General features: G+C 43.9%; 4 protein-coding genes and 1 pseudogene across 7 annotated transcripts in view; all 5 read right to left on the bottom strand.

Annotated features, from left to right (window-relative positions):
• LOC121611202 (protocadherin gamma-C5-like) overlaps positions 1-26,845 on the bottom strand; it is a 214,934-nt gene that overhangs the window by 36,605 nt on the left and 151,484 nt on the right. The window contains exon 1 of one of the 4 annotated variants that reach the window (XM_041943636.1): positions 20,985-23,369. The exons of the other annotated variants lie outside the window; for them this stretch is intronic. Within the exon in view, the coding sequence (XP_041799570.1) occupies positions 20,985-23,369 (2,385 nt within the window). Of the gene's footprint in view, positions 1-20,984; positions 23,370-26,845 lie in introns of those variants that run through there. 4 annotated transcript variants of the gene reach the window in all.
• On the bottom strand, positions 457-2,925 carry LOC121611214 (protocadherin gamma-C5-like). The gene has a single exon (XM_041943650.1). It carries the CDS (start codon positions 2,917-2,919, stop codon positions 457-459), a length of 2,463 nt encoding a protein of 820 aa, XP_041799584.1. The 5' UTR covers positions 2,920-2,925.
• Positions 3,880-6,384, bottom strand: LOC121612003 (annotated as a pseudogene).
• LOC121612002 (protocadherin gamma-A11-like) lies at positions 15,111-17,549 on the bottom strand. Its single transcript, XM_041944745.1, has one exon. The coding sequence runs from the start codon at positions 17,547-17,549 to the stop codon at positions 15,111-15,113; it is 2,439 nt and encodes an 812-aa protein (XP_041800679.1).
• On the bottom strand, positions 23,948-26,368 carry LOC121612000 (protocadherin beta-16-like). Its single transcript, XM_041944744.1, has one exon. The coding sequence runs from the start codon at positions 26,363-26,365 to the stop codon at positions 23,948-23,950; it is 2,418 nt and encodes an 805-aa protein (XP_041800678.1). The 5' UTR covers positions 26,366-26,368.

Genomic DNA, 26,845 nt, shown 5'->3' with positions numbered 1-26,845 from the left:
AGCATAAAAAAAGGTATCGAACGTTTTTTCATTGCCAATATAATTGTACAGAGTTAATGAATCAACACTGTTCTCATGTCACATGATGGCGGCTGCATGTCAAAGTCGCTGTCCGCTCTCGTGTTGCTGAACTGTTCAAGTGTGTGCGTGCAACACAAAACTGATGCAGCCCTTAAACACAACTATGTTTACCTTCTCTAAAAACCCAATTGCATATTTATATATATTTTTGTTTTTCCCACTTTGAAATTGAGACAACATGTGAAGGAGGGCAGACAGGCAGCCCGACCGACAGATGAACTACTGTACACAGAGAGAAGTTATTTTGTTTGCACATTGCCAGACGTTCATAACTGACTATATTATCACTGCCCATCTTTTGTAACTTGAAACAAACAAACAAACAAACAAACAAACAAAATCGTATTTTTCAATTATTGAAATCAATTAATGTTTTCAGCTCACCTGCTGGCTCTCAAAGGTCCAGGTGCTGTCCGGCAAAGACGCATCCAGAACACTGATCACCTCCTTAAAGTCAGTGGTGCTGCTGGGTTTGATCAAAGTGAAATCACTGTACTCTGACATGGGAGACATACACGACCTGAACGACTGACTCTGAGACAACATGTCTCCTCCCAGGACCTCCACGTACTTTATAGGTCCGTCGGTGTTGAGCTGAATCTGCAGGTTTCTGTTGGGGTTCTTGTAATCATCACAGTCGCTCCGTCTCATGCAGCAACTACCGCTGCTTCTGCTGCTCCTCATGCATTTCACCGCTAAGATGAGAAAAGTCACCAGAGACAGCACGGACACCGAGGCCAGAGACAGAATCAAATAAAGAGTCATTCTCCCAGTTTTCTTGCTGGGCTCGGACGCTTTGTGTCGCAGGTCTAAGATGGGCTCATGGAGGCCGTCCTCCAGCAGGATGGACACCGTGACGGTGGCGGACTGGACCGGTTCCCCGTCGTCCCTGACCTCTATAAGCAGCCTCTGAGAGGAGTCGTCCTGCTCGGACACAGCGCGTTTAGTCCTCACCTCCCCTGTGTACAGATTGACAGTGAACAGAGAGGCGTCTGTGGCCTCCGCCACTTTGTACGAGATCCAGGCGTTGTGGCCCGAGTCGGCGTCCACGGCCGTCACCTTGGTAACCAGGTGACCCGCTTTAGCGGAGCGGGGCATCCTCTGATGAGAGAGGGAGCCCAGGGAGGCGGAGGACGGGTAAATAACAGCGGGGGCGTTGTCGTTCTGGTCCAGGATAAAAACATGGACAGTGGCGTTGCTGCTGAGAGACGGAGAGCCCTGGTCCTTTGCCTGAACCTGAATCTCAAACACCTTCAGTTTCTCATAGTCAAACGAGTGCATGCTGTAGATGCTGCCGTTATCTGAGTTAATGTAAACATAAGACGAGACGGAAACGTCCTGCACTTTAGAGTCCAGTATAGAGTAAGAGATTTTGGCGTTTTCACCAAAATCCAGGTCAGATGCTGATACTGAGTACAGTATCGAACCTGGAACCCCATTCTCTTTTAAACAGACATTATAGGAGGACTGAGTGAACACAGGAGGGTTGTCATTCACATCAGTGATGCTGACAGGTATCATTTTCTTACTGGACAGAGGAGGAGAGCCTGAATCAGTGGCTGTTATCTCAATATTATACTCAGAGAAACGCTCTCTGTCTAAAACACCACTGGTAACTAGAGCGTAATTCTGAGAAAACGATGGTTTTAGGGCAAATTGAGATTTCTTTGGGAGCTGTAATGTTACTTTTCCGTTATCACCGGAGTCAAGGTCTCGGGCACTGATTAAAGCTACTACGGTGCCATTAGCCGAGTCTTCGCGCACAGGCTTTGGATGAGAGGTGAGTATTATTTCTGGGGCATTATCGTTAACATCCAAAACATCAACATGCACAGTACAGTGCCCCTCCATTCTTGGACTGCCTTTATCTTTAGCGCTTATATCTAATTCATAATTTGCAGTTGCTTCGAAATCTAGCTTTCCGTTCAGAAATATTGTTCCTGATATTTGATCGATAGTAAAAACAGAGAGAACGGTATCTGATGTGTGAGCCCCAAATGAATATTCTATCTCTCCGTTCTGACCATCGTCCATGTCAGTGGCTTTTGTTTGTACTATCAAAGCACCTTCTGGAGCATTTTCACTTATAGTTACTTTATACAACGTTTTCTCAAAAGCTGGAACATTATCGTTGATGTCAAGCACAATGATAGAGAGCTGAGCGGTCCCTGATCTCACTGGGTTTCCTCCGTCGAGAGCTGTCAACAAGAGCTTATGAACAGCCCTCTTTTCTCTGTCTAAGTTTTTTGCTAGAATCAATTCAGGGACTTTTCGTCCGCCGGCAACTTCTTTAACTCTAATATTAAAACATTCATCTTTACTCAGAGTGTATGATTTCAATGAATTACTGCCAACATCTGGGTCTATGGCGCTCTCTAATGGAAAACGAACCCCTAAACCCGTCGATTCAGCAACCTCCAGTGTGATATCACTAGATGGAAATCTTGGCGCATTATCATTAATGTCCTGTATTTCTACCTCAACGCGAAAAAGTTGTAATGGGTCTTCAATTACAACCTGCAGAGGCAACACACAGCTGGCGCTTTGTCCGCATAGAGCCTCTCTGTCTATTCTGTCATTCACCACCAGCTCGCCCTTCCCCGCATCCACGCTGAAATACTGCTTACCAGCCTCAGAGGCGACGCGCAGTTTACGGTCAAAAATCTCAGATAGTCCCAAACCCAGATCTTTGGCTAGATTTCCGACGACAGATCCTTGTTTTAGTTCCTCCGGGATGCTGTAGCGCGTCTGTCCGTCTATTGTACTCCACAAGAGAAAGAAATGATGCCACCAAAGCGCCTGCCATCTCCAGTCTCGGTATCCTATTCTCTTTGTCATCCTTGGTCCGCTACAACACAATAATTCCAATCGACATATTGTGAAGAACACTGCAGAAATCCATCACCGCAGATTTTATTCCAATGGAAAATTGTCCATAATTGCAGAGCATGGCTCTTAACTGAAATGTTATATTTTCATATTATAAAAAACGAGCGCATTGCTTTCTCTCCTCTAGCTGCTTGCAGTCTACATGTTACAGCACTGGGGCTGAATGGGGGGGCAGGGACAAGATTGCTTTGTACAGTTCTGAATCCTATTGGTGCACAGCATCCACCTGCCGTCCAATGAGAGGGAAACCGATCGACACTCTTAAAGTGGCAGCATCTATTGCCTTTGTCAGCTTTGGCTCAAAGGTAATTGTTTTTACACTTACGGGAGGTCAAAAAACGTAAACGTACGATGTCACTATAAAATATTTTTTAATCAGAACGAAAGAAAGAGCAGGATATAAGCCTGGCTAATACAACTTCAGATGTAAACAATCACAATCTTAGGAGATTTTTTTTTTTTATTAATCATTTGAAAAAAAAAAGTTTTCCTGATAATATTATTTTTTTTCTGAAAAGATGATCAACAATAGAGGCAAACTTGCGCTCACACAGATATACGCGTCCCTGTATTCCATTAACAGTCGCTGTCCAACTTTGTGGTGCTGAACTGCTCAGAAATGCGCACGTGAGACTAAATTGACAGATGTATTGAACACAATCAGTGTAATTGTTTCTGAACACGGTTTGGACTACGAGATTTCTCCAAGATTTTAGCCAAACATTAGATGCACAGATAGACAGACAGAGAGGTATACAGATAGATAGATAGATAGATAGATAGATAGATAGATAGATAGATAGATAGATAGATAGATAGATAGATAGATAGATAGATAGATAGATAGATAGATAGATGAACGACAACCAAGCATTGCAGTATGTTTCATAATTGCAGAAACTTAACAAACTATTGAGACATTAAAATAAACTGTCATCTGCTCACCTGCTGGCTCTCAAAGGTCCAGGTGCTGTCCGGCAAAGACGCATCCAGAACACTGATCACCTCCTTAAAGTCAGTGGTGCTGCTGGGTTTGATCAAAGTGAAATCACTGTACTCTGACATGGGAGACATACACGACCTGAACGACTGACTCTGAGACAACATGTCTCCTCCCAGGACCTCCACGTACTTTATAGGGCCATCGGTGTTGAGCTGAATCTGCAGGTTTCTGTTGGGGTTCTTGTAATCATCACAGTCGCTCCGTCTCATGCAGCAACTACCGCTGCTTCTGCTGCTCCTCATGCATTTCACCGCTAAGATGAGAAAAGTCACCAGAGACAGCACGGACACCGAGGCCAGAGACAGAATCAAATAAAGAGTCATTCTCCCAGTTTTCTTGCTGGGCTCGGACGCTTTGTGTCGCAGGTCTAAGATGGGCTCATGGAGGCCGTCCTCCAGCAGGATGGACACCGTGACGGTGGCGGACTGGACCGGTTCCCCGTCGTCCCTGACCTCTATAAGCAGCCTCTGAGAGGAGTCGTCCTGCTCGGACACAGCGCGTTTAGTCCTCACCTCCCCTGTGTACAGATTGACAGTGAACAGAGAGGCATCTGTGGCCTCCGCCACTTTGTACGAGATCCAGGCGTTGTGGCCCGAGTCGGCGTCCACGGCAGTCACCTTGGTAACCAGGTGACCCGCTTTAGCGGAGCGGGGCATCCTCTGATGAGAGAGGGAGCCCAGGGCGGCGGAGGACGGGTAAATAACAGCGGGGGCGTTGTCGTTCTGGTCCAGGATAAAAACATGGACAGTGGCGTTGCTGCTGAGGGACGGAGAGCCCTGGTCCTTTGCCTGAACCTGAATCTCAAACACCTTCAGTTTCTCATAGTCAAACGAGTGCATGCTGTAGATGCTGCCGTTATCTGAGTTAATGTAAACATAAGACGAGACGGAAACGTCCTGCACTCTAGAGTCCAGGATAGAGTAAGAGATTTTGGCGTTGTCGCCAGAATCAGGATCAGATGCTGATACTGAGTGCAGAATCTTCCCAGGAGGATGGTTCTCTTTTACATAAATTACATAAGAAGGTTGGGAGAAAACTGGCGGGTTGTCATTCACATCTAACAATTCAACAAGTATTACTTTTTCACTTGATAATGGGGGCTTTCCAGAATCAGTAGCACTTATTTTGACACTATACTGGCCATTTTTTTCACGGTCAAGTGGCCCTTTCGTCACTAAAGAGTAGTGGTTGGACACCGATGGATTTAACTTAAAGGGGGATTTGGAAGACACGCTCAACACAACTCTGCCGTTGTCACCTGAATCTGGGTCTTTCGCGCTTATCAATGCAATAACTGTTCCGATCGCTGAATCTTCAGGAACAGGTGTTGTTAACGACGTCACAATTATTTCAGGAATATTGTCATTAATGTCAACTATTTTAATTTCGACGCCACAATGCCCATCCATCTCTGGATTGCCCTTGTCTTTAGCGGTTATATCAAATCTGTGAAAGGAGTTCGTTTCGTGGTCTAAAATTCCTTTGACAACAACAGCCCCTGTAGACGGTTCAATGTCAAATAATGATAAAATCAGATCTGTAGTTTGCTCTGCAAAAAAATATTCAACCTCTCCATTTAGACCCTCATCTGCATCCGTGGCTTTGACACGCAATACTTCAGTTCCAGGTGTTGCCTTTTCGCTGACATTAGCTTCATATACCTGTCTCTCAAATTGCGGGGCATTATCATTGATATCTAGTACTATAACTGTAATCTCTGATGTCCCTGAGCGCACCGGGTCTCCACCATCCACAGCGGTGAGGATAAGATTGTGTACAGGCAGTTTCTCTCTATCAAGTGGCTTTTCGAGGACTAACTCTGGGATTTTTCTTCCGTCCTTGTGTGTTTTAACAGTCAGTTTGAAATTGTCATTTTTGCTTATGAGGTAAGAGCGCACAGAATTGCTTCCGACATCAGGATCTTGTGCACTTTCTAAAGGAAATCGCGCGCCTGGATTAACCAGCTCTGCAATTTTCACCACTTTCTCTTTAGAAAGAAAACTGGGAGAATTATCGTTTGTATCCTGTATTTCAATTTCGACTCTATGCAGCTGTAGGGGGTTATCTATGACTAGTTCCAGTGGCAACAAACACGACGGTCTTTGTCCACACAGTTCTTCCCTATCTATCCTATCAATCACCACCAGCTCTCCCTTTCCCAAGTCCATGCTAAAATACTGCTTACCAGTCTCCGAGGTTATCCGCAATTTGCGTCGATACAGTTCAGATACAACCAAACCCAAATCTTTGGCTAGATTTCCTACCACAGAGCCCTGTTTCAGTTCCTCCGGGATGCTGTAGCGAGTCTGTCCGTCTATTGTACTCCACAAGAGAAAGAAATGATGGCACCACAAAAACACCTGCCATGCAGGCAGTTTGTTCCACATTATTCCTCGTTCCATAAATCCCATATTTTTTCACTCCAATCCAAAATTCTTAACTGATCAAGTATAGACGGTCTATAATCCGATGTAGATGCGTCCTCATACATAACAGTGACATTCATGCTTTGTGTCTGCATATGTATCCCTCTCCTCCTCTGCAGAATATTGCAATGGTTACGACGGCGAAGCTACTCGGTGAGGGGGAGAAGATCTCTTTGTACAGCTCTGCATTTCATTGGTGGAGAGAGTACACATATTTCCACCAATCCTGGCATCAGAAAACGTCTACAGAAGAGTGACGTAAAAGGATGAGCCACAGACAAATGATCTAGATTATTGTGACTATATGAAGTATTATTATACTATAGATTTCTGCTACTGTACTAAACAGGCTCCACATTGCCTACACATTTTTAATTGTATATTTGACGAATACAAATATAAATACAAAGATATTACAATCCATTCATTTAGGCTAAAATCTGTAGATAAAAGATGACCGAGTACAGCATCTCATGAAGGACTGAACGACTGATCTTTATATGATCACTCATATAATGCTTTGTGTTAATCCATCTCTCCTCTTGCCTGTGTACCTGCATGCATGCACATGCCTTTGTGGTTGACAAGGCTCTTCGTTGCCTTCCTGTGGCCAGAGAAAGCCAGTGCAGCCTGCATACGTCATTACGTCTACACGGCTCTCAACCAGAAATAATTCTGTCAGCAGTCAACGAAAAATACCCGTATGGAGGTCTGTAGAACAAATGAAAAGGGAGGAGGCGCGCAGATGGTGTGGGAAGGCGTTTACTCCCGTTCTGCATCTCTCTCTCTCTCTCTCTCTCTCTCTCTCTCTCTCTCTCTCTCTCACACACACACACACACACACACACACACACACACACACAACAACAACAACAACAACAACAACAACAATAATAATAACCTAACAATCTAACAATACACCATAATTGTGCATCATCCCTCTAATTGAAACAGACATTATACGTCGACATATAAAATAATAATAATAATAAAGCTGAAAACGCGTAAATTCGGTGCTGCAAATGGTAAAATAATCGATCACAGCTCATGTAAAGTGATATGAAAAATAAAGACCATAAAGCATTAAGTATGCAATAGTCATCAGCTCTAAAAGGAGGCGAGCGACAGAGGGAGATGTAGAAAGGCAGCGTGTGAGAGGGAGGGGGAGCGCTGGAGCTGCTTTCAGCACCACATGTGCGGACAGCGCCACACAGGCGGCCAACTGCTGCTGCTGCATGCTGCTGGAGAGGCAGCCAGCCTCATAGGCTCTCACTGAACACAGACGGGAAAACGAAGCCTCACTCTCCCCACTGTTTTCATACTGATACAGGCTGGAATAAATGCAGCAGCTGCGCAAGACGCACACTTAGTTATGTTTTATGCTTTAGTAAGCACAAGACATGAAAATAATAATAGAGATTAAGATATATATATAATTGTTTTGCTAATTTTATACTTTTGGTAATATAAATATGATGAGAAAGAGAAAAAGCAACATTCAGATGTTCGATAATGACATAATTTGGACTTAAATTATGAAGTCAGTGGTTCTTCATTTAAGTTTTAGACACTTTTGATGCTGTTTTGCTACTTGTCTCGTGATGCTGTTTCTGGGGCTGAAATTTGTAGGCATTATGAAACATACAAAAAGTAAAATTCTGATATAAACAGTTGAAGACACAAATGCATTTCAAAGATTTAAACACTTAAAACATACACATTGCATATGTTCACTGTCAGGTGTTGAATTACAGCACGACGTACTGAAAGCTGCATTAAGTAGTTTACCTTCTGAGCCCATTTTCCTGTGCAGGCTGGAGCCCATCCCGCTACACACAGGACAGGTCACCAGTTTATCACAGGGCAAACACACATCATCAAAATAAGCACATTCACACCGACACAGACAGGGAGACATGTCTAAACCAGTGTGGCTCACTCCATTCTCATACGGTCATTACTCAACACGAAAATGACCATGCAGTTAATGCATACTTTTAGTTAGTAGCCTAACCTGTGTCAGATGAGCTGAGACTGAATGATTAGAAAAACACACGTAGGGTGTACACAATTTAATGTAAGAGATCATCTGTAAACACCACCCAACATACAGTATGTTTAGGTTTTGTTCAGACAACTATGTTAGATGTTTGTGTGTTAAACCAGCCAGGTGAAGCCGTAGTGTGTTGTGCTGGTCTGCATTATATAATTTTTTCTAGTATTTGTCCACCTCAGTTACACATAGACTTGTGTCCAGTTAGCTCAAACCAGCACAGTCTACTACAACAGCCCAGAAATAAATCCTGCGAAGGATACAATGTTCATTTTGGAGGTTTGGGATATTGCTGAATTTTATTGTTTCATACTGACAGGCGTTTTGTCCATCCTATTCATCTCATTGAGGGCAGACTAAATAATAGAAACACCTCTCTGTACAACACAAGTTCAACAGTTCAGCAGCAACACAAACTGCAGCCTCCAAAATGATCATTCGGTTGAATTGACACCTGTCGAAAACAGTTTCAAGAAAAACAGAACAATTTAACTTTTGTAGGATTTATTGCAGGACTGTTTTGCATTAGCTGTGACAATAAATGAAGCCTCCAAAATGACCATTGAGTTGAATCAACACTCTGGTGTGTAAGAATATTGCAAGTAGGCTTATGATGCTTTTTAATGACTCTAACATGCTTTATGATGGACTGTAAAAGTGGAAAGTGGTCCAGAGCACCATAACACAAGCTAAAATCTGTCATACAGTGCTGGACAGTATAATCACTGCAACTTCACTCAGGCATGAGTTACTTTAACAGCTGGTATTCCCTGTTAATACTTTCCTTAAACCACATAAGCCTGTTAGTAGGGAGAGCTGTCCAACTTATTCAGACATCTTGTTCAAATGTACTTTGGCACCCTGAAAGAGAGGGTATGTGCAAAGGAGCAAAAATGCTGCTTCAAAGTATTCTCAGATCTCAGAAGAGAATTAAACTAAAACTTCAATTTATCATTTCATATCCAGAGACCAGTGTTAAAATTCAAATGTCCTCTTATATACAGTATAGACTCCAAATTATGCACATGTGATAATGAGTGTCATTCAGTGCAACAGCCCAGCCAGATAAGACACATCACATCATATTTTGAGCCAACAAAGTATGTGTCCATCAACGCCTGACTGGAGCGATCATCAGTGGTGATAGATGTGTGTGTAATGTTTGGACTCTGCTAATATCACTGCTATAGTTTGTGTTTGAATTCTGTTTCTGCATGGTGATCTAGAGCATGTTCAGTTGTCAGTGTATCAGTAATGTGTGCTGTGTATATAGATGAAAACTATGTCTTACCTTATTTGGTGAGTCAGGATTTAACAGGAGTCAGGGAAGAAACAGGAACAGCACCAGGCGACAAGGGGGGCATATGAAAGAGAAAAAAACAAAAGCGAGGGGATGACAGTTAGATTGGTGGTCAACACACAGGTTCTGGCTTTGGAAAGTACGGCAACCAACATACTTACCATGTGGCTCACAACAAATGTGGTTGTGATTTTGTGTGGTGATTCATAATGTATGGGATTTCTGTTTACTGATAATAAATTGCCTCTCGTGCATATACAAAAACAAGCCCAGTCACAGAGCTTAAAGTATCATGCTCATAAGAAAAATAGGGAACACATTTCCATATGAGTGTGTTTGTTTGTGTGAGTTAGAGAGTGAGAGGGAGAGAAAGACGAAAAGAGAGAGGACGGAGCTTCAGGGAAACTTGCTGTAGATGTAAGAGGGATGATAATGATGATGAAACAAAAAGAAGAATTATTGTTCAGAAAAAGAAGAAGAAAGAAAAAAGAGGCAGTAGCTCTACCTCAGTGGATAGAGAGGTACTGCTTTACAAAAAGTATTTCCAGTCATGGTTTCATTTGATAATTTTTAACAGCATTCACTAATTGGTTTAGATTGCTATACAATAGAAATTGGCAACAACAATCAAGTTTTCATTCAAACAGAAGCACATTTTGGGAAGGTACAACCACTTCATCCTGAAGCAAACAGTAACACAATCATTGCTGAGGGATCTGAAGGCTTGGGAAACCCTGCTAACACCAGCAATGTATGAATCACAACCAATATACTGCACTGCACTGCAGCACAAAGCCACTACCCTCATAGCAACAGCAGGGGGCCTCGAGGCGATGCCCTGAGACAGAGCCATGCCTTATTAATGAGATTCTGTGCTCTGTGACCCCATGTGTCACAGCTGATGTGTGTGTCAGTGTCTTTGTGAGAGCAAATCTAAGCTTCTTAGACAAAGCAAAGCAGTAACTGTGCTTTAATAATACCAGTGTACTGTAGTTTAAATTATACACTGTGGGTAATATACCTTTTGTTTGTACACATGAACAAAATTTTGTGTGATACCATAAGATGTTGCTCCAAATGCTATATACATCCAAAATAATCAGGTCAACCTGGAAAACAAGCAACAAGGAAATCAAAACAGGGACCCCAAAAAGCTAGTGGTCTCTCCATAAAACAGAAAGAAATAATTTTATAATAAATCAAATTCAAATTAGGCCTTATTGATTTAGGCTTTTACTAATCATGGATACGGATTTGCTGAAACAGAGGAAGCATCAAAAAAACAAACAGGGACAGCATTGATTGAAGCAAATATCAAAAGCAGCCATGATCGCCCACTCCCCCTCCCCCTTTCTTCATCATCAGCCACCCCAGGTCTGAGGATGCTGCACCTATTTGTCTGATACGGGGGTGTCTCCTGTCCTCTTAGTATCAACAAATACAAAGAGCCATCAGAGCTCAGAGGCTGCATCTGCTGCTGACTCCCTGTAGTTCATTGAAAAATGGTACAGTCCTGCCTGTGAGTCAGCTTGTTGCTATGGCAACACATCCCACCTCACTTGCTCGCATCCCACCCTGCTTCCTGTGAGCTGGCAAGGGTGGCAAAAAAAAAAAAAGAGCCACAAAAATAACAGGGAGGATAAAAGAGAAGACAGAGGAAAGAAAGAGAAACAATGCTTAGACAGACACACATTTGCATACTGTTTATGGACTGCTGGTCAATAAAGAACCTCTTGGTCAATGGCTGAAAAGTGATATGAAAGAGATGTTTCTTCTTGTCACGAACATGGCAACCTTCACGAGGATGAAATGACACCGTGTGGTGTATAATTACTCTTTATAGACTGAACAAAATGTCCTACACTGAGCAATCTCCCTGTCCCTTTCTCTCTGTCTCTTTCTCTCTCTGCAGCAGAGTGGTGCAGCTGGAGAGGGGGAGGGGAGGGATGCAGAAAATGAGATCAGGAGGAAAAAGGAACACTGTTAGAATCCAAGAAAGAGTGCTGAACAGTGGCCATCTAGTTTTAGCTACAAATGGACAATTGATAGAGTAAATGGTAAAAAGCAAAATAAATAGTTTTGTGTCACTGTAATTGCTCAATTTGGATGCAATATAATAACAAAGGAAGGCAAGGCTCTGCCTTATGGGTGGGAAAAGGAGAAACAAACACACACACATGCAATCACACATACACACAGTCCTCAAATCTTGAGGAATCTGAGATTTGATTTTAGTGAAGCTAATATGGATATGCTTCTCGGTCGTTGTGCGTTTGACACAAGTTTGCCAAATTACAGTGTTCTAGGTAATCCGTGGTGTAAGCCTTCTCAGAGAATCAGCCAGCACAGAAACACCACACTTCCACCTCCAGGACACCAACACACAAAAACAACATCCTCTGTATATCCTTAAGCAAACTAGGTTACCCAACTTCATGCAAAGAAAGGTATGGTTAATGTTTGCATGCATGTACTTGCTTGTGTTCTCTACAGTTTCCTGTACTGAATCAATCTAATGCACCCAAGGAAGTAAAATTGAGATCTGCACCACAGGAGTCGATGCATTTGCCATCTCTATATCTTTAAACAAGCAACCCATCAATAACACTTAGATGCCAAATGTTACTCTGTAGCAATGCCTGGACAGGCCTATTTTAATGCCCTTCTGAGAGAAAATACTTTTTACCTGTCCTCCCTCTTCCACAGTGGAAGACAATGTCGGGGTCAGTTACAGAATTGTTTTGCACTCTTGACGCTTGAGCATTTGTGGATGCTTGCTGGAGAGGAGCATGAAGGTTAGGCTTAAGGCTCTAACTGCTTGGCCCTATGCTGTCTGAGTTTAAACACAGCCTTTTGTATAAAGCAACAAAACAACAGTCCCTGAAGGAAAAGCAGCAGCAATCACCGGGTGGAGATTATTATGAACTGGGTTCATGCACATTTCTTTTTTTTTTTTTAAATCTTGATATTATACATAGTGTACTGAAGTACTGTATGTCTGCTTTGTGGGAATTAAGTCATACTGAAAGGCCCCTGATATCGCAGATATCTGGCAAGCAAATATACAATGAGGGGTTACGGTACAAACATTAACCACATCCCCAAACACACACGGTGCACAGTGTGTCGACGAGCCCCACCGGCATACACATGGACACACAGCTGCTCACCAGACAGCTTGGCTAGGAAGGCGGGACACTAAAACAAGAGATGTGGCCTGTGGGAACCAAGAGCTCCCGCACGTGATTATAATTTTGTGGTCAGCTACAAGTTTAGCAAACTGATGATTGGGGCTTTGTGTAGGATCCAGAATGAATGATGACAGCTCCATGGTGGGTTTCTTGAACAAGAGGAAGATAAAACAGCAGCACACTGAACGGATACGGGGTATAAAACACGTTGAACCATTTAGCCGCTTGCAAAGACGTTTCTGTGAGCTTTGACCCCTACGGAGACACTGCCCAAAAGAATTTATGATGCACAGTAAAAACCTGCGCCACTAACAAACCTGAGAAAACGAGACATAGTGGTTGAAACGCAGTTCAAACAGGTAAAGCAGACACAGATGTGGGCTGATAATGACGACAGACTGCTTCCAGCGGATATGGGGGTTAACACCATTAACCTCGGCTTCTGCCTTGTAGTTTCTATTTTCACACGCACACAACCTGAAAATCATGCAGATTTTACTGCTGAACCTCATGCACCACCCAGAGCGAACAGACCAGGCACACAAGTTGATCTAATGCTTCCTCTGATGCCCGACAAAACTCAGCGAACATAACTGCAGACAGACTATCCTCGGCCACATCACACAAGCATTTAGTCATCACTCATGCATCAAGCTGGATCTTGAAACAAAGCTTTATGTTCCCTTTCATCACAAGACACATTGTTTTCATTAAATTCAAAAGATATCAGTTATTAAACTCATATGCCTTTATTTTCCTCACCTCAGGCATCATTATAATAACAGGGTTATTTGTGGGCAGTCGACCACACTTACACAACACAATGTTTTCATATTCAGCATATTGTCATGTAAACCCACACAGGTGGAGACTCAGACAGGAGGTAGCAAATCTAGTCTGTTACTGTATAACTTGTAACTGTTACTGGCAGCTTATATGATTCTGATTAAAATCATTCTTTCACAGACCTGGTTGACAGCTAGATTTGAATACATTCCAGGTCAGTTTTCCTCTGTCATTACAGTTTTCTCTTCACACACATTCAGCCTCTGTCCTGATTTCTGACATCCCCTTGTCATTTGTTATATAACTAATGTAGCTCTCTCTCTCTCTTTCTCTCTGCCCCCCCTTCTCTCTCTCTCATTATTTCTCATCCATTCCTTCATGTTTTATCAATAAACACCTCATGCCAACGGTGTCCTTCACCTGACACAACTGCTTCACACATAAGACGTCCCTGTGCCTCCTATTTCAGCAGACAAAGAGGGCTGCACATCAAAATGGCTGCCGTGCATCACAAACACAAATGCTGCGCAGGGATGGTGGAGACTGTGCCGGTTTACCACGTGCCTCTTCCCCTCCCCCGCTGTCTCCCTCTTCCTCTCCATCACACTGCTCCTCTCCTGCGTTCTCAATCTCCCCAGCACCAGTACTGACTGTTCCCACTTCTCCTCTACTACATTTTAACCCTCTTAATCAATATTATTGTCACTCTTTGCATTTTTTTGTATATTCTCAACTATATTTTGCTTGCATCTGTCCCTGCTCCTTTTCTATGCGTGTGTAGCTGCTGCCTATGGCTGCACTGTGCTGTGAAGGGAACTAGGTCACTGAAAAGTAGTGCACTGCTGGGTTGTGTGTCTCTATGTGGGAGCAATCTGTAGCAAAGCTTTGGCAGGAATGCAGCCTAGAATTCTTTCTTTCATTGCAGCTTCTGCATTGTTCTCTCGCACACACAGTATTTTATAAATCAGTAGTCAGAATGAAAAGGGATCAAACCGAAGTTACATACAATTTTACTTGGCTTGTCTGCATGTCGCATCATGTTTCAGTGCAAGATGGTGCATATGATTTCCAGCACTACATTATAATTGAATCAATATGAATATCAAAGAATGGAATGAAGGGGAAATATACAGCAAAAATGATGCCAGAACATCCAGCAGGATGGGGAACGAAAGGGGGAACAATGAAAAGTCCAGTGTTGATACTCGCTTAAGCAGTGACAGAAAAACAGATGTTCCATATAGTATCAAATTTCCATTTCCCCACTATCCCTGACACAATTGTTCAGACTACAGTACCAGAGGTGGCCAAATATTGATTGAGCTGTAGCTAAACAGAAATAAAGTACTGATTTAAAAAAAAATGAATGGACACACGGGTTTCAGAGAAGCAAGGAAGAGGCTGATCTCACCTCTGTGAGCATATTCTCTGACTCTGTCTTATGTCGTGGCACCGTCCTGGTGGCACTATGGTCAACACTCAGAGTGCTCTGACTGAAGGGTCGGGAGCACTTCATGTCACTCTTCCTGGAGTCAGTAGTTCCGTACACCTCATAACTGAACGCCTGCTTCAACGTACCGGTGCCTCCTACGTCTGCGTAAAGGGGAGGGTAATAAGGAATAACCGGAAGATTCCCACTGGATTTGTAAAGCAGGCGCTCGCGTCTCCATCTGTAGATTTTCACTGATATAATCACCACCAAACACGTGATGAACAGGAAGGAAACGACAGCCAAAGCCAACACTAAGTAAAAAGTCAGGTTGTCATTGTACTCCTTGTCGTGTGGAAAGTCAGTGAACTCCGACAGCACTTCAGGGAAGCTGTCCGCCACCGCCACGTTCACAATGACTGTAGCTGAACGAGAGGGCTGCCCGTTGTCCTCCACTATAACACTCAGTCTTTGTTTCACTGCATCTTTATCAGTCACTTGGCGGATAGTTCTTATTTCTCCATTCTGTGAGCCCACTTCAAACAGCGCCCTGTCTGTGGCTTTCTGCAGTTTATACGACAGCCACGCATTCTGTCCAGAGTCCACATCAACAGCCACCACTTTAGTCACCAGATAGCCCACATCTGCTGAACGAGGCACCATCTCAGCCACCACAGAGCCACCAGTCTGGACTGGGTACAGGACCTGAGGGGGGTTGTCGTTCTGGTCCTGGATCTTTATTATAACCGTCACGTTGCTGCTGAGTGGAGGGGAGCCTCCATCCTGCGCCTTGACGCGTATATGGAACTCTTTGGTTTGCTCATAGTCGAAGGAACGCACCGCAAGTATCTCTCCACTCTCTGCATTCACTGAAAAATGAGCGGAGGCTGACATCCCATTTAGTTGGCTATCTTCAAGGAAATAGGAAATGCGCGCATTGTTCCCAGAGTCTTGGTCAGTGGCTTTGACAGAGAGGAGCGACATGCCAGGTGAATTATTTTCAGTGATGAAAGCGGTCAGAAATGGCTGTGGGAACACTGGGGCATGGTCGTTTACGTCCGATATCCTGAGATGAATAGTCTTGTTTATAGAAAAAGGAGGGGACCCCTCGTCCATTGCTGTTATTGTTATATTATATTCCGGAACTGTTTCACGGTCTAAAACATCGTCAGACATCAGGCTATAAAAATTAGTCGATGATGACTTGATTGTGAAGGGTAAATCTGGGCTAATAAAACATTTAACTTGGCCATTTTTACCTGAGTCCAAGTCTTTGATGTTGAGCATTGCTATAATGGTATCTGGAGCCGCATCCTCTGGTATGGGATTGGACAGGGAAATAATGCTTATCACAGGGGCGTTGTCATTTAGGTCGGTCACCTCAATTAGGACTTTACTTGTGTCTCCCAAACCTCCTTTATCTGTGGCTTCAATGTCAATTTCATAATGCTTAGCTTTTTCGAAATCTAACACACCAATTACGGTCATCTCCCCTGTATGAGGATCCATATTAAAGAGGGATGATGCATCGGTGTGCTGGGAGAAGGAATACACGACCTCTTCATTTGCTCCTTTATCATTATCAGTGGCACTGACTGTTAAAATAACGGTGCCTCGAGACGCGTTTTCAGGAACTGTCACCCTGTAAGCAGACTGACTGAACACTGGTGCATTGTCATTTGCATCCAAAACCACGACATTTATTTTGACAGAACCCGATTTCTGAGGATTACCACCGTCAAATGCAGTCAGAGTTAATTTATGCTCTTCTTGTTTTTCTCTGTCAAGTGACGTGTGAAGAACCATTTCAATGTATTTGGTCCCATCAGGTCGAGAAACGACATTTAATTTAAAATTATCGGTAGGGTTGAGCTTGTACGTTTGAATGGTGTTTTGTGCCACATCGGGGTCTCTGGCACTCTCAAGCGAATAGCGAGCACCCGGTGAGGCAGATTCACTAACCTGGAAACTATATTCCTTTTTGGAAAAATACGGAGCATTATCATTAATGTCTGTAATCTCTACATCAATTCGATGCAGCTCCATTGGGTTTTCGAGGATAATTTGGAAATGAAGAGAGCAGGGAGATATCTGCTTGCACAATTCTTCTCTGTCTATCCTTTTAGCCACGACTAAAGTTCCTTTCTCTGCATTCAGACCTATGTACTCACTGCCGTCCTCGGTAAATATCCTAGCCCGCCCAGATTTCAGCCGCTTAACATCCAAGCCCAGGTCCTGAATAATATTCCCCACAACCGAGCCTGTCGACATCTCCTCAGGTATGGAATAACGGACCTGCCCGAGAGCCATATTTGCGACGCAAATGCAGAGAAGCAGCGGCATCCATGATGAGGATTTTTTCTCGGCCACACGACAAAGAACACCCGTCATGGCGAAAGCCTTCGCAAAATCCGACGGAAAAATAAATCCACTGTGTCAAAATGTGACCAGATATTTGTTCATGAGTTCACTGTTGAGATGGGCGGCTGGTTTGTCAGGCTACAGTTCCGATTAAAATAGAGGTCTGATAGCGCATCAGACAGACAGGCGAGGAAGGACTTCAGTCAGAAAAAGGGCTTTATTTTCCTCACACTAACCAACAGCGGCACTTAGGGACGACAAGAGAAATTGCAGAAATAGCCATATAATTTACATATTGCGATCATATTACCTATACATGATAGATAGATAGATAGATAGATAGATAGATAGATAGATAGATAGATAGATAGATAGATAGATAGATAGATAGATAGTGTCCCTGTCCATGGTGCTGAACATTAGAAGAGGTTGTGCTTTGCTTCAACGATAAATTCTAACCTCAAGAGGAGAGTCTGGTTCATCCAGGATGCTCTTCTCACTCTGCATCCGCTGCATCGTCCCTGTTGAACTGGGGTCCATTATCAGCACGTTCTGACTACCAGCTCTGCCGAACTTACAGTCACTCTTTCTCGAGTCAGTCGTCCTGCACACCTCGTAGTTGTACACGTGTGGCAGAGTCCCTGTCCCCAAAGTGTCTGAGTAACGTGGTGGATAATATGGAATCACAGGCAGGTTGGACTGATACAGCACGCGAGACTGTCTCCATCTGTAGATTTTCACTGATATAATCACCACCAAACACGTGATGAACAGGAAGGAGACTACAGCCAGAGCCAACACTAAGTAAAAAGTCAGGTTGTCATTGTACTCCTTGTCGTGTGGAAAGTCAGTGAACTCCGACAGCACTTCAGGGAAGCTGTCCGCCACCGCCACGTTCACAATGACTGTAGCTGAACGAGAGGGCTGCCCGTTGTCCTCCACTATAACACTCAGTCTTTGTTTCACTGCATCTTTATCAGTCACTTGGCGGATAGTTCTTATTTCTCCATTCTGTGAGCCCACTTCAAACAGCGCCCTGTCTGTGGCTTTCTGCAGTTTATACGACAGCCACGCATTCTGGCCAGAGTCCACATCAACAGCCACCACTTTAGTCACCAGATAGCCCACATCTGCTGAACGAGGCACCATCTCAGCCACCACAGAGCCCCCAGTCTGGACTGGGTACAGGACCTGAGGGGGGTTGTCGTTCTGGTCCTGGATCATTATTTTCACTGTCACATTGCTACTGAGTGGAGGGGAGCCTCCATCCTGCGCCTTGACGCGGAAATGGAAATCTTTGATCTGCTCGTAGTCAAAAGAGCGCACTGCATGGATGACTCCACTGTCAGCACTGACCGACACATATGAGGAGACTGGCACTCCGTTGACAGAGGAGTCCTCCAGTATGTAAGAAACACGCGCATTCTGGTTCCAGTCAGCGTCTCTGGCTTTCACTGTGAATATAGAGAGGCCTGGCGTGTTGTTTTCTACAATGTAGGCCTCATATGAGCTCCTCTCAAACACAGGCGCGTTGTCATTCACATCAGAGATCTGTAAGGTGAGAGTGACGCTGCTGGAGAGGGAGGGCACTCCCTCATCAGAGCAGGTCACGGTGATGTTATATTCTGAGTCTCTTTCTCTGTCTAATTCACTGTCTGTGACTAAACTATAGAAATCATTTGTTGTAGACTTCATCACAAAAGGAATATTGTTATTTATACTGCACTGGACTTTGCCATTTTCACTGGAATCGGCGTCATCGATATTTATCATTGTCACAACAGTGCCGGGTTTGGCATCCTCTGATATCACATTTGATTTTGACATTATATGGATATCGGGTTTATTGTCATTCATGTCAATGACGTCGATCATTACTTTACAGGAGTCAACTAGCCCTCCATCATCACTTGCACGAATATTTATCTGAAATGTTCGAGCTTTTTCATAGTCAACATTTCCTTTCAGACGAATTTCACCACTTTGATCGTTTATTTCAAACAACCCACGGGCATGATCTAACATACTCGAAATTGAATAAGTTATTCGACCATTAGATCCATGATCTAAATCTGTTGCTGTGACTGTCGCTACAGCTGTTCCGACTGGTGCGTTCTCTTTAATGGAGGCTTTATAAATAGTTTGCGTAAAAACAGGAGCATTGTCATTAGCGTCTAACACAGTGATGAGAATCTGCATTGTTCCTGACATCTGCGGCTCTCCTCCATCCACCGCCGTCAGAACTAAAGAAAGGTGTTCATTTTTTTCTCTATCGAGAGGTTTTTCTAAGACCATTTCGACGTTTTTCGTCCCATCTGCTTGATCATATAATTTAACAACAAAATTGTCTGTCGGTTCTAGTTTATATGTCTGCAATCCATTTAATCCTACATCAGGATCAACTGCCCGGTCTAATATGAATTTAGCCCCACTAACAGCGGATTCACTGATCTTAAATCTGACGTCGTTCCTTTCGAAAGATGGAGGGTTATCATTAACATCCGTGATCTCAACAGTAACACTGTAAAATTCCATCGGATTCTCTAATATAATCTGAAAATGCAACGCACAAGGCGTCGTTTGTCCACAGAGCGCCTCTCTATCTATCCTGTCTTTGATAAGGAGGACTCCTCTTTCGTTGTTCAGCTCAATATATTCGTCACTGTCTCGAGTGAAAATGCGAGCTTTACCCGATTTGAGTCTTTTTACATCCAAGCCAAAATCCTTTGCCATGTTGCCAACGAGAGAACCTTTCGGCATTTCCTCAGGAATTGAGTAGCTGACCTGTCCGAGCACCGAGCTGAGAGAGACGACCGAGAAAAACAGCAGTACTTGCCCTCTCATTGTTCTGTCCAGCGTTATTCCAGAGTAAAGCAAGTATGGCTTTTAGGTTGCTGCCCTCCGATTTGTTCAGTCAGCGCCGGGTTTAAAGCATATCCCGAAAACGAAAAAACATATTCTGTTGTATATCGCCGGTAAATTCCAGACAGTGCGCTTTGCTTCTGTCTCTTTCTCTCTCACTCTCTAAAATAAAGACATGATGGGAGGTACAATGAAATGAGCTACATCTAATACAGACTGGCCAACAGCGGCACTCTGAGTTCATAAAGAAACATTGCATGTGAGATGTGGAAAACAAATCGAGAGGCCGAGATTAATGAAAAAAAAAAAAAAAAAAAAAAAGAGTAAGGAGATATACCTCTCCGATGAGTGGGCATTACTGTTTGTTACAACAGCTACTGAATAGATAGAGCGGTACCTTAATGGGGGCCATTGGAGGTGCAAAGGTTTGAAAAGATAGATTGTATGAAAATATAATAAATTTAAACAGACATGAGAAATGCAACGGGAAAATTAAATAGTTTTGACTATGTAGTGACGTCCCTCTCCAAGGTGCTGAAAACAAGAGGAAAGCAATTGAAAGCCTAACTTCAACAAACGAACAGATAACTAGCTATTTCTAACCTCTAGAGGAGAGTCTGGTTCATCCAGGATGCTCTTCTCACTCTGCATCCGCTGCATCGTCCCTGTTGAACTGGGGTCCATTATCAGCACGTTCTGACTACCAGCTCTGCCGAACTTACAGTCACTCTTTCTCGAGTCAGTCGTCCTGCACACCTCGTAGTTGTACACGTGTGGCAGAGTCCCTGTCCCCAAAGTGTCTGAGTAACGTGGTGGATAATATGGAATCACAGGCAGGTTGGACTGATACAGCACGCGAGACTGTCTCCATCTGTAGATTTTCACTGATATAATCACCACCAAACACGTGATGAACAGGAAGGAAACGACAGCCAAAGCCAACACTAAGTAAAAAGTCAGGTTGTCATTGTACTCCTTGTCGTGTGGAAAGTCAGTGAACTCCGACAGCACTTCAGGGAAGCTGTCCGCCACCGCCACGTTCACAATGACTGTAGCTGAACGAGAGGGCTGCCCGTTGTCCTCCACTATAACACTCAGTCTTTGTTTCACTGCATCTTTATCAGTCACTTGGCGGATAGTTCTTATTTCTCCATTCTGTGAGCCCACTTCAAACAGCGCCCTGTCTGTGGCTTTCTGCAGTTTATACGACAGCCACGCATTCTGGCCAGAGTCCACATCAACAGCCACCACTTTAGTCACCAGATAGCCCACATCTGCTGAACGAGGCACCATCTCAGCCACCACAGAGCCCCCAGTCTGGACTGGGTACAGGACCTGAGGGGGGTTGTCGTTCTGGTCCTGGATCATTATTTTCACTGTCACGTTGCTGCTGAGTGGAGGGGAGCCTCCATCCTGCGCTTTGACGCGGAAATGGAAATCTTTGATCTGCTCGTAGTCAAAAGAGCGCACTGCATGGATGACTCCACTATCAGCACTGACCGACACATATGAGGAGACTGGCACTCCGTTGACAGAGGAATCCTCCAGTATGTAAGAAACACGCGCATTCTGGTTCCAGTCAGCGTCTCTGGCTTTTACTGTGAATATAGAGAGGCCTGGTGTGTTGTTTTCTACAATGTAGGCCTCATATGAGCTCCTCTCAAACACAGGTGCGTTGTCATTCACATCAGAGATCTGTAAGGTGAGAGTGACGCTGCTGGAGAGGGAGGGCACTCCCCCATCAGAGCAGGTCACAGTGATGTTATACTCAGAGGCTCTCTCTCGGTCCAGATCGCTGTCTGTCACCAAGCTATAGAAATTATTTGATGTTGATTTCAACACGAAAGGAATATTTTCATTTATGAAACACTGAACTTTACCATTTTCTCCCGAGTCTGGGTCTTGGATGTTAATCATTGTAACGACTGTGTTGGGATTTGCACTCTCTGATATAATCGCTGATTTAGACATGATCTTAATCGTTGGTTCATTGTCATTTATATCAACGACATCCACAATCACTTTACAAGAATCCGTGAGTCCCCCCTTATCCATTGCGCGGACGTTGATCTGAAAATGTCTTTTCTTTTCATAATCTAAACGTCCCGTCAGCCTAACCTCGCCATTGTCCTCATTTACCTCAAACATGTGTCTGACGTCATCCAGAGTATTTGTAATTGAGTACGTTATTTTACCATTTAAGCCATGGTCAGCATCAGACGCACTGACAGTAGTAACGATCGTACCTTTCGCAGCATTTTCAGCGACAGTGCCTTTATATATAGGCTGTGTAAAAACAGGTGCATTGTCATTGGCATCTAACACCGTGATGAGAATCTGCATTGTTCCTGACATCTGTGGCTCTCCTCCATCTAAAGCCGTTAACGCCAAAGAAATGAACTCGTTTTCCTCTCTGTCCAGAGGCTTTTGTAACACCATTTCAACATTCTTTGTACCATCGGCCTGGTTGTGCAGTTTCAGTACAAAATTATCACTTGGTTTAAGCAGGTAACTTTGCAGGGTGTTAGTCCCAACATCCAAATCCACAGCTCTTTCTAAAACAAATTTTGCGCCGACAACTGCAGACTCGCTAATAATGAATTTTATTTCGCTTTTTTCAAATGTTGGCGCATTATCGTTGATGTCTGTAATTTCAACTGTTACGCTGTAAAATTCCATCGGATTCTCTAACACGATCTGAAAATGCACAGCACATGGTGTCGTATCGCCGCACAACGCCTCTCTGTCTATTCTCTCTTTGATAAGGAGGACTCCTCTGTCGCTGTTCAGCTCGATGTATTCTCTGCTATCACCAGAATAAACGCGAGCGTTTCCCAACTTCAGTCGTTTAACGTCTAAACCTAAATCCTGAGCTATATTACCAACTAAAGAGCCTTTCGCCATTTCCTCCGGAATAGAGTAGCTGACCTGTGCGAAGACTGAACTAAGAGAGAGGATCGAAATAAATAACAGTACTTGCCGTCTCATTGTCTGAAAATATCTCGACAAGAAGAAAGCGCAACCACGTAAAATCCGTCAGAAACGTGGACAGTCGTTCAAATGAAATATGAAGCAACCACAATCCTCAAATGTGGAGTAAAAGAATGACAATTTTCCCTTGTCGAGTGTATCGGTCCCTCTACCGAGGACAATGCAGTCTGCGCCTGCCCTTTCTCTCTCTCGTACAACGAAATGAAGAGGCGGTACTGCTGTAAATATATAACAACTGCAAGAGACTAGGCAACAGCGGCCCATTGAGTTCAGAGAGGAACACTGCACATACATGTGTCGTGAGAGGGGAGAGGTGAAAAAGATTGAAAGAAAATTTTCAAATGCTGGGGTTAAGATTCTTAGTTACAATACAGTCCAGATGTGTAAAAAAGGTTTTGAAAGACCTTGGCATTTGAAACATGACGTGAAAAATAGACCGTTTTTATCTGTCACGCTCAATTGCACGCATGTATAAATCGTCCATGTTGCTCTCCAAGGTGCTGAAAAAGGAGAGTCCAAACGAAACTGCCACAAGGATGGCACATTTGATTCAAGCGGTTGGTAATAACAAGCAATTAGGGAGGATGTGTGTGATGCAAAACCTTTCTAACCTCTAGAGGAGAGTCTGGTTCATCCAGGATGCTCTTCTCACTCTGCATCCTCTGCATCGTCCCTGTTGAACTGGGGTCCATTATCAGCACGTTCTGACTACCAGCTCTGCCGAACTTACAGTCACTCTTTCTCGAGTCAGTCGTCCTGCACACCTCGTAGTTGTACACGTGTGACAGAGTCCCTGTCCCCAAAGTGTCTGAGTAACGTGGTGGATAATATGGAATCACAGGCAGGTTGGACTGATACAGCACGCGAGACTGTCTCCATCTGTAGATTTTCACTGATATAATCACCACCAAACACGTGATGAACAGGAAGGAGACTACAGCCAGAGCCAACACTAAGTAAAAAGTCAGGTTGTCATTGTACTCCTTGTCGTGTGGAAAGTCAGTGAACTCCGACAGCACTTCAGGGAAGCTGTCCGCCACCGCCACGTTCACAATGACTGTAGCTGAACGAGAGGGCTGCCCGTTGTCCTCCACTATAACACTCAGTCTTTGTTTCACTGCATCTTTATCAGTCACTTGGCGGATAGTTCTTATTTCTCCATTCTGTGAGCCCACTTCAAACAGCGCCCTGTCTGTGGCTTTCTGCAGTTTATACGACAGCCACGCATTCTGGCCAGAGTCCACATCAACAGCCACCACTTTAGTCACCAGATAGCCCACATCTGCTGAACGAGGCACCATCTCAGCCACCACAGAGCCACCAGTCTGGACTGGGTACAGGACCTGAGGGGGGTTGTCGTTCTGGTCCTGGATCATTATTTTCACTGTCACGTTGCTACTGAGTGGAGGGGAGCCTCCATCCTGCGCCTTGACGCGGAACTGGAAGTCTTTGATCTGCTCGTAGTCAAAAGAGCGCACTGCATGGATGACTCCACTATCAGCACTGACCGACACATATGAGGAGACTGGCACTCCGTTGACAGAGGAGTCCTCCAGTATGTAAGAAACACGCGCATTCTGGTTCCAGTCAGCGTCTCTGGCTTTCACTGTGAATATAGAGAGGCCTGGTGTGTTGTTTTCTACAATGTAGGCCTCATATGAGCTCCTCTCAAACACAGGCGCGTTGTCATTCACATCAGAGATCTGTAAGGTGAGAGTGACGCTGCTGGAGAGGGAGGGCACTCCCTCATCAGAGCAGGTCACAGTAATGTTATACTCAGAGGCTCTCTCTCGGTCTAATTCACTGTCTGTCAGGATGCTGTAGAAATTACTCGATGTAGGTGTGATTGTAAATGGTATATTTTTATTTATCGCACAGCGGACCTTCCCGTTTTCCTCAGAATCAGGATCTTTTACAGTCATTACAGCTACCACTGTGTTGGAACGAGAATCTTCTCCGACTGAATTTGATGATGAAATCATATTAATGACGGGACTATTGTCATTAATGTCACCTACTTCAATGACCACTTTACTTGAATCAGATAAACCGCCTCGGTCCACTGCCTCTACATCAATCTCATACTTTTTGGCTTTTTCATAATCTAATGGCCCATTTAATATAAGATGGCCATCTTCAGTAACGTGGAATAATTTTGAAATGCTCCTCATGCTGTTTCCTATTACGTAGCTAACCTCTCCATTCGAGCCCTTGTCTGCATCAGATGCACTCACCTCTGTAATGAGTGTCCCAGTGACGGAGTTTTCTTTTACAGTCGCTTTATAAAGGGTTTGTGTAAAAACAGGAGCGTTGTCATTAGCGTCTAATACAGTAATGTGAATCTGCATGGTCCCAGACTTCCGCGGTTCTCCTCCATCTACAGCCGTTAACAGCAATGACGCAAACTCCTGTTTCTCCCTATCCAGAGGCTTCTGTAAAATCATTTCCACCTTTTTGCCGCCATCAGACTGACTATGCAACTTAAGCACAAAATGATCGTTTGGCTTCAGTGTGTAGCTCTGAAGACCATTCAGTCCGATATCAGGGTCTATTGCTTTCTCCAGCATGAACTTAGAGCCGATGACTGCAGACTCGCTTATTTCAAACCTTCTCTCTTCCTTCTCGAATACGGGGGCATTGTCATTAATATCTGTGATCTCGACAGTAATCGGGAATATTTCTATTGGGTTTTCTAAAGCAATCTGAAAATGCAAAGCGCAAGGCGTTGTCTGGCCACAAAGAGCTTCGCGGTCGATTCTCTCTTTGATAACGAGGAGTCCTTTTTCCTTGTTAAGATTAATATATTCTGTACTGTCTTCTGTGTGGATGCGAGCTTTACCCGCTTGTATTCGTCTAACATCTAAACCTAAATCCTGCGCGATGTTACCGACCAAAGAGCCTTTCGACATTTCCTCGGGAATGGAATAGCTGACCTGGCCGAGCGCTGATCTGAGACAGAGGACCGAGAAAAACAACAGTACTTGCCGTCTCATTGTTCTGTCAGGCGCATCCGTCGAGCCAAAGCAACGTTTTATCCTGCCCTTTGTAATCTGCGCTACTAATGTAAATCAAAAATCCAGACGGGTCTGTTCAGTCAACCTTTGAGGATCGGATTATTCCAACGTGATGTTCCGTGCATGATGTTTCTTCTACTGTGGAAGGTGCGTTATGCTTCGGAGTCTGTCTCGGCTGTGAGAGCACAGGGGATGTCCTACTACATAAATATAATTTAAACGCTAAGACGCCGGTCAACAGCGGCCCACTGAGTTCACAACACGAAACTACACGAGCTAAAAAGAAAAAAAAGAAAAGAAAAGAAAGTTGCTTATTACCTCTATGGCCGCTGAAGAAAACACCACCAATAAAACACAGATGTTGCAATTTTACAGAAAAATAAATAAATGCATCAGTAAATCAATGAAATCACAAAAAACACAATATTTTCCCCGAGTCAGGGACAACACATGTTGGCG

The sequence above is a fragment of the Chelmon rostratus genome, chromosome 9 (genome assembly GCF_017976325.1).
Source record: "Chelmon rostratus isolate fCheRos1 chromosome 9, fCheRos1.pri, whole genome shotgun sequence".
Lineage (NCBI taxonomy): Eukaryota > Metazoa > Chordata > Actinopteri > Chaetodontiformes > Chaetodontidae > Chelmon > Chelmon rostratus.
The sequence above is the reverse complement of the archived record's forward strand: the minus strand, read 5'-3'. Positions and strand labels throughout refer to the sequence as shown.

Coding starts and splice junctions, on each gene's coding strand:
- LOC121612002 (XM_041944745.1), bottom strand. CDS start 17,549: ATGACGGGTGTTCTTTGTCGTGTGGCCGAGAAAAAATCCTCATCATGG.
- LOC121611214 (XM_041943650.1), bottom strand. CDS start 2,919: ATGACAAAGAGAATAGGATACCGAGACTGGAGATGGCAGGCGCTTTGG.
- LOC121612000 (XM_041944744.1), bottom strand. CDS start 26,365: ATGAGACGGCAAGTACTGTTGTTTTTCTCGGTCCTCTGTCTCAGATCA.